The 12,408-nt window shown below is 50.0% G+C and overlaps 1 protein-coding gene across 5 annotated transcripts in view; it reads left to right on the forward strand.

Moving 5' to 3' along the window:
- The first annotated feature begins 4,051 nt into the window (after window positions 1–4,051).
- Tbx4 (T-box transcription factor 4) overlaps window positions 4,052–12,408 on the forward strand; it is a 30,582-nt gene continuing 22,225 nt past the window's right edge. For 2 of the 5 annotated variants that reach the window (XM_021231077.2, XM_005076906.4), the window contains exons 1-3: window positions 5,276–5,468; window positions 8,896–9,090; window positions 9,718–9,812. In XM_021231077.2, the coding sequence (XP_021086736.1) occupies window positions 8,899–9,090; window positions 9,718–9,812 (287 nt within the window). In that variant the 5' untranslated portion in view covers window positions 5,276–5,468; window positions 8,896–8,898. Of the gene's footprint in view, window positions 4,435–5,275; window positions 5,469–8,310; window positions 8,326–8,811; window positions 9,091–9,717; window positions 9,813–12,408 lie in introns of those variants that run through there. The other 3 variants (XM_040749401.1, XM_040749402.1, XM_040749400.1) reach the window with 3 other exon arrangements.

Raw genomic sequence — 12,408 nt, forward strand, 5'->3', positions numbered from 1 at the left:
CCCACCCCCACCCCCTAGAGTGGGTTTAAATCCCCGCCCCCACACAGCCTCGGGAGTTTGCTAATCCCAATGGGATGTGGGCTGGGGAACCTGGAACCAAGATCCAGGCTACCGGGAGATAATAAAGTCACAGGGGACAGGTAAAGTCCCGTGCCTCCCCCATCCTTTCCCTTTGGGAGGCTCAGTAAGGATCTCAGGCCTTGGCTCATAGCACTCACAACATGAAATAGCTCGGAGGGCGTGGGAGGGCTTCGTTTTCCTGGACTTGGGTGGGAGGCCATGTTGCACATGCAAGGCCACTCAGACCCTTAGATGGGTCTTTCCCTATGCAGTGGTCCTCACCAGTGGACTGGGACTTAGTTGTAGGTCTTACATGCCCCTTTGACCAAAAGAAACAGATCCAGATGAACAACGATGGAAAGAAATGAGGCTTAGTTCTCTCCCATCACAAGTGGCAAGTGGACCCACTGACCTGTTTAGTGATGCCACAAGTGCCCCTCTGTTAGCTCTGACATCAGCACAGTTGTTTTCATCCTTCTTCATTTAAGGCTCTGAAGTGTGGGGACTCCAAGGATCTCACCCTCAGGAAAGAGGTAGGGGGTTTTGAGGGGCAGCTGATTGTCTTCACTGTGTTTCCTTCTGTAAAGAAAAAATATTTTTCATATTATTCCTCCAGTCTTCTTGGTGCAGGGTCCTGTGTCATATCCAGCTGCAGGGAGACTAGGAGAGTGGAGGTGAGGCCTTCCACGTCTGGCTAAGAGTGACAGTTCTCCACCGGGGCTTTGCTCACAGATTATGACTCAGTTGGTCTGAATTGAGGTTGGCATTAGGCATTTACTAAATGCTCCAAAACTTTTTTCTTTTTGAGATGAGGGTCTCATGTAGCCCAGGTTGTCTTTAAATTCTCTGTGTGACCAAATTCCTTGTGTATCAGAGGATAACCATGAACTGATTTTTCCTGTCTGTAAGTACAGACTTCTGAGAGTATAGAACCCAGGTACATGCTACACAAGCTCCTTACTAACTGAGCTACAATCCCAGATTTCCTTCCTTCTCTTCCTTTCTTTTTCATCATAATGGCTAGCTGGGTGTAGTGGCACATATTATAATTTGAGCACTTGGGAGCTGGAGGCAGGAGGATTAGTTCAAGACCAGCCATAGCTACATGAGAGCCTGTTTAAAAAAAAATAAAGCAAAATAAGGGGCTAGAGAGATGGCTCAGTTCATAACACTATTGTTCACAATCATCTGTAACTCTAGTTCTAGGGGATCCAATGCCCTCTTCTGGGTTCCTCAAGCACATGTGAGGTTCACAGACATACAAGCAGGCAAAACACACAGAAACTAAAATAAAACATAAAATTGTAATTGCATCTTACTATACTACACTGCTGGCTCAAGCACTCAGCCTTGACCACATCTGCCCTAGGCTTTGGGCAGGTCATCATTGTGTGCTGGCTAGGACTCTCCTGCTTATCCAGGAACCATAGGAATTAGTGTGCTTATAGGGTATTTGTTAATGATTTACAGGTAATTAGTTGGTTAGGCAATAGGACCACTGGTTGGCCTTTCCTCTTACTTATGAATCTGGCACACAGTAAGCACTGGTAAATATTCTTTGGATGAATAAACACATAGAATAAAAATTAAAATGGAGTTCTAAAACAGCGTCAAACAAGATTGAAGCCACTAACCACTTTTTACCAAACTGTGCAAACAGAAGAATAAACATTTATATGGGAAACAACTACTTTCAGAATTTAGGGCTGGGAAAGTTTGTTCCTCCATCATTTACCAAAGACTGCTGCTTCTGGGCTGGGGAGAGAGCTCTGTCAATAAAGTGCTTGCCTTGTAAGCCTTAGGAACAGAATCTCAGCTTTGGAACCATGCAAAAAAGCCAGGTATGCTTTCAATCCTAGTTCTGGAGACAGGTGGATCCCTAGAGCGTGGTAACCAACCAGCCAAACCTATGTGAAGAACTCAAGGCCAGTGAGAGATTCTGTCTCAAAACAAACAAATAAAAAGCAGAGAGGACAGTATTTGAGAAACGACACTCAAGGTCACCCTTGACCCTCTGTATGTGTGTGTATAATGCTACTGTGGGTATGTGGGCATTCATGCATGCACGTACGCAGGCGAGCGCGCGCGCACGCACACACACACACACACAAATTAAAAACAAAAGAGGTGTTGCTCTTACATTTCTGAAGTGGAGTAACACCGTTCTTTCTCAATCTTCCCTGATGCTGGTAAGTCAGATTTGGTGTCAATTACAGTTCTCTTGCCAGTAAGAGAACACACACACTTTCTCCTTTGCCTTGTCCCCAATTTGTCTTCCGATTTGTATTTTCACTAGCTTATGTTTGTTATAAAGCACCTTGAGCCAGGCGGTGGTGGCGCACGCCTTTAATCCCAGCACTCGGGAGGCAGAGGCAGGCGGATCTCTGTGAGTTCGAAGCTGAACTGGACCGACAGCCTCCAAAACAATACAGAGAAACCCTGTCCCCTGTCTCGTAAAACCAAAAAAGAAAAGAAAAAGGCACCTTGAATTTTGGAAGAAGAGGGGAATAAAGAATAGAATTAAGCACCTATCACACATCATTCATTTACGTGTACCAACTCAACTGGTCCTTACCATAGCTGGTAGGCTCTGATCACCCCACTTGATGTGGGTGTTAAGAGACTTGCCTAAGGTCACACAGCTGCTAATTGGTGGTTCAAGGCTCAGAATCTGGCTGTAAAACCAAGGCCAGACTAACACCAAACCTGAGGACTTTCTCCTAAACCAGCCCAAACCAGCGTGCTAATGCTTGTCGGATACGGTGATATTGTTTAGCTAGTTGAGATGCAGGGTGTGTGTGTGTGTGTGTGTGTGTGTGTGTGTGTGTGTGTGCATGCATGCTCATGTGAATGTATTTGGAACTTCTAAAAGCTGTTTTAGAGGAAAAGGGAAGGTAAAGACATTTCTTGCTCATTCATCACAGAGTGCTGTGTTTCATCTGTTATAAGCTACTATATCTATATAACCACACCGTTCACTAAGCTACATACAACATTGACTATAAGGTACATTCCAGTTTCAGAGCAATATAAAAAATGTGTGTTAGAATTATTCCATTTTTGTGATGGTTGTGTGTGTGTGTGAGAGAGAGAGAGAGACAAAGACAGAGACACAGAGAGAGATAGAGAGAGAGAGACAGAGAGAGAGAGACCTCTTTTTCCCTCTCACTCACTTGCTGGCTGGTTTGCTGTTTTATTTTCACTGCCAAAACCTTGCCTGTCTCTTCCATATCTCATGTCTCCACATCATCACAAACCAGTTGATACTAATTTAGACCATCTCCCGTGAGTCCCCAGAAAGACGCGCACTTATAGGAAAACCACAGTCTAAGTTTTTCAGAACTGCACTACTACACAGTGTCATTATGAACTTCCTCCAGTGACTGTCAACAAATTCTTCCCAGGGTCTAGCCTAACTCTAGTCTTCATATAGTACCTGCTGAGTCACTACCCGGCTCTGTTTGCCCATTCCTCACAGTTGTTTGGTCAGCCTGCCCACTAAGTGGGAAAGATTTCCCTACAGGCTGTTGAAGAAGACAAGGGAGGGGACTGGAGGCAGGAGCTGAGGTCTGTCATCCAGTTTTCTCTAGTGCAGGAAACATGGCTCTCCAGGCATACTCTGAAGCACGAAGGCCTTCAGTTTCTTCACTCCAGAAGGAGGCAGGGTGGGAGGAACTAAGCCTTTCTACCCTTCTTAGATAGTGCTTCCTCTCCTCAGTTTGGAGCTCTGTAGGAGGAATCTTCAAGAGAAAGTTGGGTTGGGGGATGTCAACAATAGACATTATATGGACTCTGGGTGGAAGACCACTGCTTAGTTGGATGACTGGCTCCTAACAGCATCTCCTCCTCCTCCTCCTCTTCTTCCTCCTCCTCCTCTTCTTGTTCCTCCTCCTCCTCCTCCTCTTCTTCTTCTTGTTCCTCCTCCTCCTCTTTTTCTTCTTCTTCTTGTTCCTCCTCCTCCTCTTCTTCTAAGAACCTTGTTTTGCTTCTTTGAGTACATGTGACCAGGAAGCACTGGCGCTGGCTCTCAGCTTTGAAAGGGGGCAGATATCTTCGGGAAAGGATCTCTGAGTATACCTTCAGCCTGATTCTGAGGACAAAACCCGAGGAGGAGCCGAGGCTGACTGGGGAAATGATGGCTCCAGTGGAGAAGGACTACAGCCCATGCTGAGAAGAGGACTAATGCCTAATGCTGGAATCCTGGGTAACAAGGGATTTGGGGCCCACTGGAGATGGGTGGACTGGCATATCTTGGCCAAGTTTCCTGGGCATGTGGCAGGCTGTGCCGTCCAGATGTGCATGGAGTGAAGAAGCTGTGTACCTGTGGAGCCTCAGAGGTTGTGGGAGGTCGAAGTGGCAGTGAGAGAAAGAAAGGTAAGTGGGCCCAGTGGGAGGCAGGCAGTCTTGAGGTCTAGACACTAAGCAGGCCTCACTCTCTCTCAGGCTCAGAACAGAAGGTACAGCCACCTCAGCTTTGCAGGCAGGAGTAAGGCATAGGGTTGGATCTTGGGGACCTGTTGGCCGAAACTTGTCCATCAGCTGCAGTTTTCTCAAAGGTTTCAGCCACTTCTGGTACCCGCAAGTCCAGCTGAGGATAGCTTAGGGCCCAAGCTCCAGAAGCAGCTCCCTGCAGTCACCAGGCCCGGCCTGGCCCAGCATGGCCGCCTGCCTGCCTCCTCGGTGACTTCTAGGCGCGCCAGGCCGGTGGAGCGTCCACGGTCCTATGTCCAGATTCAGGACCCACGGGTGCAGGTGTGAGCATGGTCAGGGTCTGTATAAGGCATGTGCGCCCTTGGCCCCAAGGACACTGACTCCCAAGACCACTGCTTGCAGGCAGGGTTGCCGGAGAGCTGGTGCGGGGAGGTAACCCGGCCAGTGGCCAGGCACAACCGGCGAGCGGGCCTGACCAGTCTCAGTGGGAACAGGGCACCGCGACCTGGCCTCCCGTCCCCTCTTCCCGCCTCTCTAATCTAAACCATGCAGGGCTCCAGGCCCCTGCCCGGCCCCAGGACTGGGAGAAGGACACCCAGCTACATTGCCGAGGAACCCGCGGCCCGAAGGAGGCTTGGGGTTGGGAAGGACAGAGGAGTCCCAGGACCCTAGAATCCCCCTCTCCGGGGGGCGGCGGGCGAGAACTGATTGACAGCTGCGACGTCAGCGCGGAGGGGGGGGGGACGGCCCCGGAGGGAGGGAGGACCAGGAGGAGGGAACAGAGGCCCCAAAGTGCAGCCTCGGAGATCAAGGGCCCGCTCCATACCCGGGATGTGCCGGGCCTCGAGGGCGCAGCGGGCATCAGGACGGTGACCCAGAGACCAAGGCAGAGCCCCTACCGTCCCACGCCTCTCGGACCTGAGCTGGTTGCAGACCTGGGGGCCGCAGGCGCCTCCGCATGCTGCTGTGCAGTTAGGGTGAGTGTGGGCTCCAGCCCTTCGCGGGTGAGCGAGGCGCGGGACTGGGGGTCACCCAGCTCAGGGTTAAGCAACAGGATCTAGGGGCATGAGCTGAACAGGGGGCACCTAGGGATAAGGGCCTGGGATGGTCAAAGTCGCAGGAGGACCGCGACCGTGCCTCAGTAGTCAGATCACTGCCTCAGCCGGATACCCAGTGGCAGGGGCTCAAACCCCTACTATGGGACTAAACGGGTCTAGGAACCAAAGCGTAGTATCGATTAAAAGGCAGCTTTGGAGGGACAAGAACCAGTGAACTTGAAATTCAAATTTGCAAAATAAGAAAGGCCAAAGAAGAGGGCTCGGGACTGACGGTGAAAATTGAAAATCCTTGAAGAAAAGTGGGTGATGCCAGGGACTAGCCAAATTTAAATCAGTTACATAAATAACAATAGCTCAAAACTACCACAATGTGAGCAATTACCAAAGAAGGAACGAAACGGTTAACTGATATAATATTTTGGATTTTTTGTCAGTAAATAGTCTTTTTCAGGATCGAATGAAAATAGTAAGTACTTTCAAATACAGAGACAAAGCAACCACCATTGTATCAAAGTCACTACCTACAGTATATAAGGAATAATACTGAAGTAGCAAATTGCTAAACTGAGGTACTGTAGAAAACAAGCCAGGGAAAAGATGAACAATGCAAATATTAAGAAAAACTCCTTCAGTATCAGTGCGAGACTATCATACGATGCATTGTTGATATCATATAAATATTAAATATTAACCAAAATATCAACAAGTAATTGTGATAGATGTAGAGCACAGTGATGTGGATTACTGGAGTAATGAGAATTTATGAGTAAGTACTAACAGTCATAACAGTATAAATAATGTCTGAGAAATAATTATTATACCAACTGTGCTGAAAAATAATCAGAGTAATAAGGATACAGCAATATTACAAATGATGACAAAGTAACAAGAAGCCATGAAGTGATGAAAAATAACAGGTAAATTAAGATCCATACTGTTGTAAATAATGATAGAGTAACAAGAGAGATATTATAGGGGGTGATGAGTATGAACAATGCCTAGAGTATGAACAATCCTAACAAAACAAATCATGGCAAAATAACAAGAAATATTATAATGATGTAAAGAAAATTAACCTGAATATTGGGGATAATAATTATACTAAATAACTGTTATGCTAAAAAACGAATGAAGAGTTAGAAGTGGGAACATGAATTGGATGCCCAGTACAAGTAAAATAACGATAGATTAATAGGGCCAATTGAACACTATATCTAATGACTTCGATATTGGTAACAATATTACTAATGTGCCTGCGGAGCCCTGAAGGGCGAAACAGTAACAGAAAAGCAACAGCGTATTCCAAAAACTCCAGTTTTACCCTTACAGTATTAAAATCATAAATAATTCCAGAGCTAGGAATAAATATTCTTAATGCTGCCGTACTGCCCAGAATTTTACTTCGACAATAACAATTAAAAATTAAAAATATTAAATATTTAAAAAATTCTCCTGGTGTAAGGAAAAATTTCACTAGTAAAAAATATGAAAGGAAAAACGCTGCTCCCACCCCGAAAAATGAAGCAACCCAAAGCAACCATCCCAGGAGCAGCCCGCGGGTCATCCCGAGAAGGGTCTACGTGAAGGGCCCTGGCGTGGAGGTTGGGGCGAGCGCGGGACCCTGGATGCCAGCATCTGAGCGCTCTGGGACCGAGAAGAGCGCCCAAAGAAGCAGGAAAAAAGGGAATCTTTGGAGCGTCTTGAACGGCGACTTAGAGGCAGAGGGAAACAGTAATCCGCGATCCGATGGAGGTTCGGAAGGAGAGAGCAGCCGACCCGGTAACTCCGGCCACGGTTGTAAAAGGGCAGCCCGGAGCGCAGGCAGGGTGAAGAGCGAGCCGCAAGGCCGCTGCTCGGCTCTGGGTGACAAGGGACGTCCTTAGCACCGCAAGCAGCCTCTTGCTCCTGGCCCTGCACCTGGGGCGGGTGGGGCCGTTGGTGGGCGCTCATCCTGGTTGGAGCCCAAATAGAGTGGAAGCCAGTGCACTAGCCAAGACCCTGCAGCGACCCGATTTGCGGGAATCCTGGATTTTCCAAGCCGAACCTGGGATCCTGCACGTGGGTTAAAGCAGGGTGCAGGGGCAGGCCATGTCCAGGGAGCCTTGCTTGTTACAGGCAGGCTGTGGCCGAGACCGGCTGGGCTGTCAGCCTTATCTTTATGGGCTTTTCCCAGCCCGGCTGGCCCTGGCCCCCTTTTATCTCCTTGGTTGCACTTGGCTTGTTTACTTTGGAGGCCCTGGGAGCCGAAATCTCAACCCGGGTGCAGAGGCTGGTGAGCTGGTTAGGAGAAGGGTCTGAGCCTGGGGATGGTCAATGAGATCTAGGTTAGAAAAGAGAGGGTGTGGGAGGAGAAAAGGGAAATGTTTCGCCAAGACACAGATCCTTGAAGGAAGAGTAGAGTGGAGGAAAGCGTAGAACCCGGCAGCACTCCAGGGATGCAGGACAGGCTGGTCCTTGCAAGCTAGATTTTTCCTTCTGGTGTCCCCAAGACCACAGCATGCACTTGGGCAGGCAGGTGAATAGGCCCAGACGCTTAGGGGAAATTTAGCTGTGTCCCCAGGCAAGGCCAGACTGTGATTGTGAAATGGACCCGCCCTACTGGCCTAGTGTTTAGCTAAGGAGGCTTTGAATCCGTTGGCCCAACACAGATGTCTTTTTGGAACTAAAGAGCAAGTGTGTGCGCCAGCGCGTGCAAATGTGAGGACAGTTTGAGGAGGCCCCTGGCAGAGTTCAGGGTCTGGATCAGAGGGACCCCAAGAGAGAGTGTGCTTCTTGGGTGAGGAGGATGAGGCATGGGGTTTGGAGGCCTTTGATTCAGATGTCTTCACTTGGAGTGCCTGGCTGAGGTGCTGGGTGAGGGTAGAAAGCTCAGTGCTGGCCTGAAGCGCCCCAGCTCTGGGCTCTTCTCAGAGATGCACTTGGAGGAATCTGGGCCTAGCTCTCCTCTGCCCGCCAGCCCAATAGTGTCCTGAGTATCCTGGGTCAAAAGTGAGATCCTAGTTATTTCCCAGTGGTCAACAAGATGCAGGCCTTGTGCTCTAGTTGAGTAGGAGGGAGGGACACGGGGTACAGCTGAGACTTTTCCTCAAGACCTACTCATCAAACAGCCCCAAGTCTTGAGGGCAAGCAGATCTTAAACTGCCTGTAGACCCTCCCAAGTCCAGAACCTGAAGGGAGGAGGCTAGGGTCCTGCCCTCTCGCATGCTCCCTCCCCCAGCTCAGAAAGGGGCGGGGTCCACATGTGCACCCACTAGAAGCCCGGGGGGCTCAGCTCCACAGGGCCGCGGGGCCTCTGACCAGCCAGTGTGGATCTGGCTGAGTAACTTGGCATACGCTGTGCCCGCAGGAGATGCTGCAGGATAAGGGCCTGTCGGAGAGCGAGGAGGCCTTCCGGGCCCCGGGCCCAGCGCTCGGGGAGGCCAGCACCACCAACTCCACCAGCGTTCCCGAGCCCACGCTGGCTGCGCCCGGCCTTAGCGGAGCAGCTCTCGGCAGTCCCCCGGGCCAGGGAGCAGACGTTGCCGCTACCGCTGCGGAACAGGTAGGGGCATCGAACTGTCTGTTTGTACCGGTCCTCTCGTGGGTTGTAGACAGGACTCCTGGGGTCAGAGATCGTCAGCCTTTTGGTTCTCCGCTGGGCATGACTCATGCCCTCTGCTTTCGAGGGAGGGTCCTCTCCACCTTGACCCCTGGAAAGGAGATTCCTGATTCCGGGGAGGAGCCCAAACCAATGTCCAGCTCCGAGGACCTTGCGAGGGTGTAAACCAGGGAGCAGGGCAGACAGGAAGGTCACAGAATTGTCACCGAGAAGGCTTTAAAGCCGCCACTCTGCACATCATCACAACCCGCATCCCCCGAGCCTTTCTCGGTGTCCCTCGATCCAACCGCAGGCACTGGCTAAGGCCAGCGGGTAGTCTACTCATCTACTCCGGCGGCATGATCATCGTAGGTGAAGCCCACATGGAGGGAGTTTGAATTTCTGATTTCAAAGCTTCAAATTCTCCAATGGTTCAAAAATAATTTTGTGAAACGAAATCTCGAGGAGTGGGCTCTGGGGCTGGCATGTTCTGCACGCTTCCTCGGTCTGCGCTCTACTCGGAGCAGGCTCTGCGTGGAGCCCAGCTGTGGGCCAGCCAGGCAGACCAGTTCTCCTCCCTCCCATCCCCAGACCATCGAGAACATCAAGGTGGGGCTGCATGAGAAGGAGCTGTGGAAGAAGTTCCACGAAGCGGGCACCGAGATGATCATCACTAAGGCCGGCAGGTCAGCCGGGGAGAGTTCCGTGGGAGAGGGCGGCAGGTGGGAGCTAGGAGGATGTGTCTGTCTGGAGGCCCCGCAGGCAGAGGACCCTACAGTCCTCTGGTGCCTGGTCTGGGGCTAGAGGGAAATTAATCAGCCACTGAGGTCCCAGCGCCACATTCTACAGCAGCCGGCGGAGCCCAAAGCATTTACACCTTCTGAGGACCTGAGGGGTCGGAAGGACAGCGTTATGCTGATGACATGCAAACAAGGGCAGCCACACCCAGAGGCCACCTGCTGGGATGCTTGGCCCTCAGGGGATTTTCTCTGGTTTGAGCTGCCTAGGGACCTCCAGGTGACCCAAGGGAGAAGTTTGTGCTTCTCAGTCTCCTAACATTTTGGGAGCAGCATGAACTCCAAGTTACTTATCCTAGGGCAACACCCTCCTCAGTCTAGTCAGAGGAAGGCACCGCTGGGTCCGTGTGTTGTTGGGGAGCCTCCCTAGCTTTCGGTGGCTGCCAGGGAAGGGTGATTTATAAAGTGGAAACGTCTTTAAAATGCACTGGTGTCTGTGGAAGAGAAGAGGGAGGAGAGGGTGAAAAGAGACACAGAGCAGTGTGTGTGTGTGTGTGTGTGTGTGTGTGTGTGTGTAGAGGTCACATGCCTATGAGTGTGTAAAGCAGACATTGACTGTGGTGGGCTGTCTGGCATAGGACGGGAGTGGTCCATGGAGCAGCCGGCAAGTGAAGGAGCCAGGGATAGACACTGGAAACTTACAGTTTAGGAAGCTGCTCTGGATGCTCTACCCTTCTGCATACATATACTTGGTTTTGGTCTCTGGGAGAAAATTAGGTGAGAAAAAGTCTATTTCCGTGGTGATGAGCCTAGACATTGTTATTTGGAGAAATCAGATAATAAACCATCTAGGAGACTGCAGTGGGAGGAGTGTTCTCTTCCCCCATCAACTGTTTCTGTCTGTACAACCCTCAGGCAAGGGCCATCTGGGCCTCTACCTGCTTCCACTTTACACCCCCCCCCCTGAGAAAAGGTCCTGCTTCATTCAGCTGTCCATAAAGCATGTGGCAGAGTTTCATTTCAAATGAAACAAAAGGCAGTGGAGCTCTGTGTGCCGTGCCTGGATGCTGGGGTCCTTCCTGTAGGCTCCCAGGCAGGCATCGGGAAGCTTTTTTGTTGTTGGAGATGGAAATACGGACGCTTGGCCATCCTCTTGCCTCTGTCAAAAAGATGGTGTGGTCACCCAGGGCTTATCAGAGATGAAGATTTTAAGGCCCTGATTTTGCTGCATTTGGGGGATGGAAAGGAGGGTACGTTAGTGTTCTTGGCAGAGGGTGTCCTGGTTGAATAGCCATGGAGAACAGAGAAAGGGGCTTTACCTCTTCCTAGCTGGGTGCACTTGGGGAAGTAACTACCCTCCTGTAGCTCCTTGGTGCCAGGTGTTTGAAAATGGTACCTGTATGCATACCTGCTGTCCTTCCTAACTCTGGGATTTGAATCAGGGGCTCCTGTGAAAGATGCTGGTAAAACTTCAGGTGTTTTACAGGTGTGGAGAAAGGGGCGTTGTTCTCTTGTGCTTGCTGACATGGAGGGAAAGAAAAAACAAAAAACAAAAACAAAAATGAAAGCACACCCCAGACTTTACATTTGTAGACTTTAGCCTCCTGGAAATATATGATGGGCATGCTTTCTGAATATAGTAGTTTGTGGATTTCAGTGAGTGAGCCTTCTATATCTGTGTGGGTCCTCCTCTTTCCCTACTCCCAAGAGAAGTCTTTAAATTCACACCGCAGAGGCTGCCCTCTACCTGGGCTCTATCCTAGTGATTCTGTTTAAGGATGGGCTTTTAGGATGGTGCTGATAGCTTAAAAATGACTGTGAAGGTGCTGGTCAATTACGTGGTCCTCACATCTTTTCATTCTCTGGTGGAAAGTTATGGCAAATCTAATTGGAAAAAACTCAATAGCCTCATCTACTTTCACTGCAGATCTCACAGACCCCATTTCTTCCTGCAAACCTTTCTACTGTCTTTTTTGGGGGTGTGTGTGCTATGATGCACTCCATCTTGCACACTCTAAGCATGCTGCTAAAGCACTGAGCTACCCTGCCAGAACCCCACTGTCTTCAAGAGCATCTTCATTGACTGGTTCATTGTGCCCAGGCAGTCTCTGGATGCAGCCTGCTCTGTGTGGACTTTTGACACTTCTGCACTCCACCCAGTCCGTGTTTCTCAAACGCTGCAGGTCTACCGCCAGTGCCCTTCCCGGGACATGCTCGTTTTTCAGTAGATGGTTTACAGACCCCAAGATGTACAAATCTCCTTGATGGCTTTTTTCTTGTCTTTTCTTTTTTTACTGATGCCCTGTAAGGTGTGAGTTTGTTTGGTCCTAGCCACTCTGACTGAGGAAGGATGAGGCCCCGGAGAAGGGAACCAGAAGGTTCTCAAGACCACCTGACTTCAGGGTTTCACAAATTTCCTGCCCATTGGGTCCTAGAAAATCTGAAGGCCAAAGGAAAAAGACAATCAGCCTCATTGGAGAGTGCCTGTGACTAAAATGCTCAAAAACCCGGGATGGCAGATCTCACATAAGAGTCAAATCCTCCC

Source organism: Mesocricetus auratus, unplaced genomic scaffold, assembly GCF_017639785.1.
Source record: "Mesocricetus auratus isolate SY011 unplaced genomic scaffold, BCM_Maur_2.0 Super-Scaffold_100007, whole genome shotgun sequence".
NCBI classification, from domain to species: domain Eukaryota; kingdom Metazoa; phylum Chordata; class Mammalia; order Rodentia; family Cricetidae; genus Mesocricetus; species Mesocricetus auratus.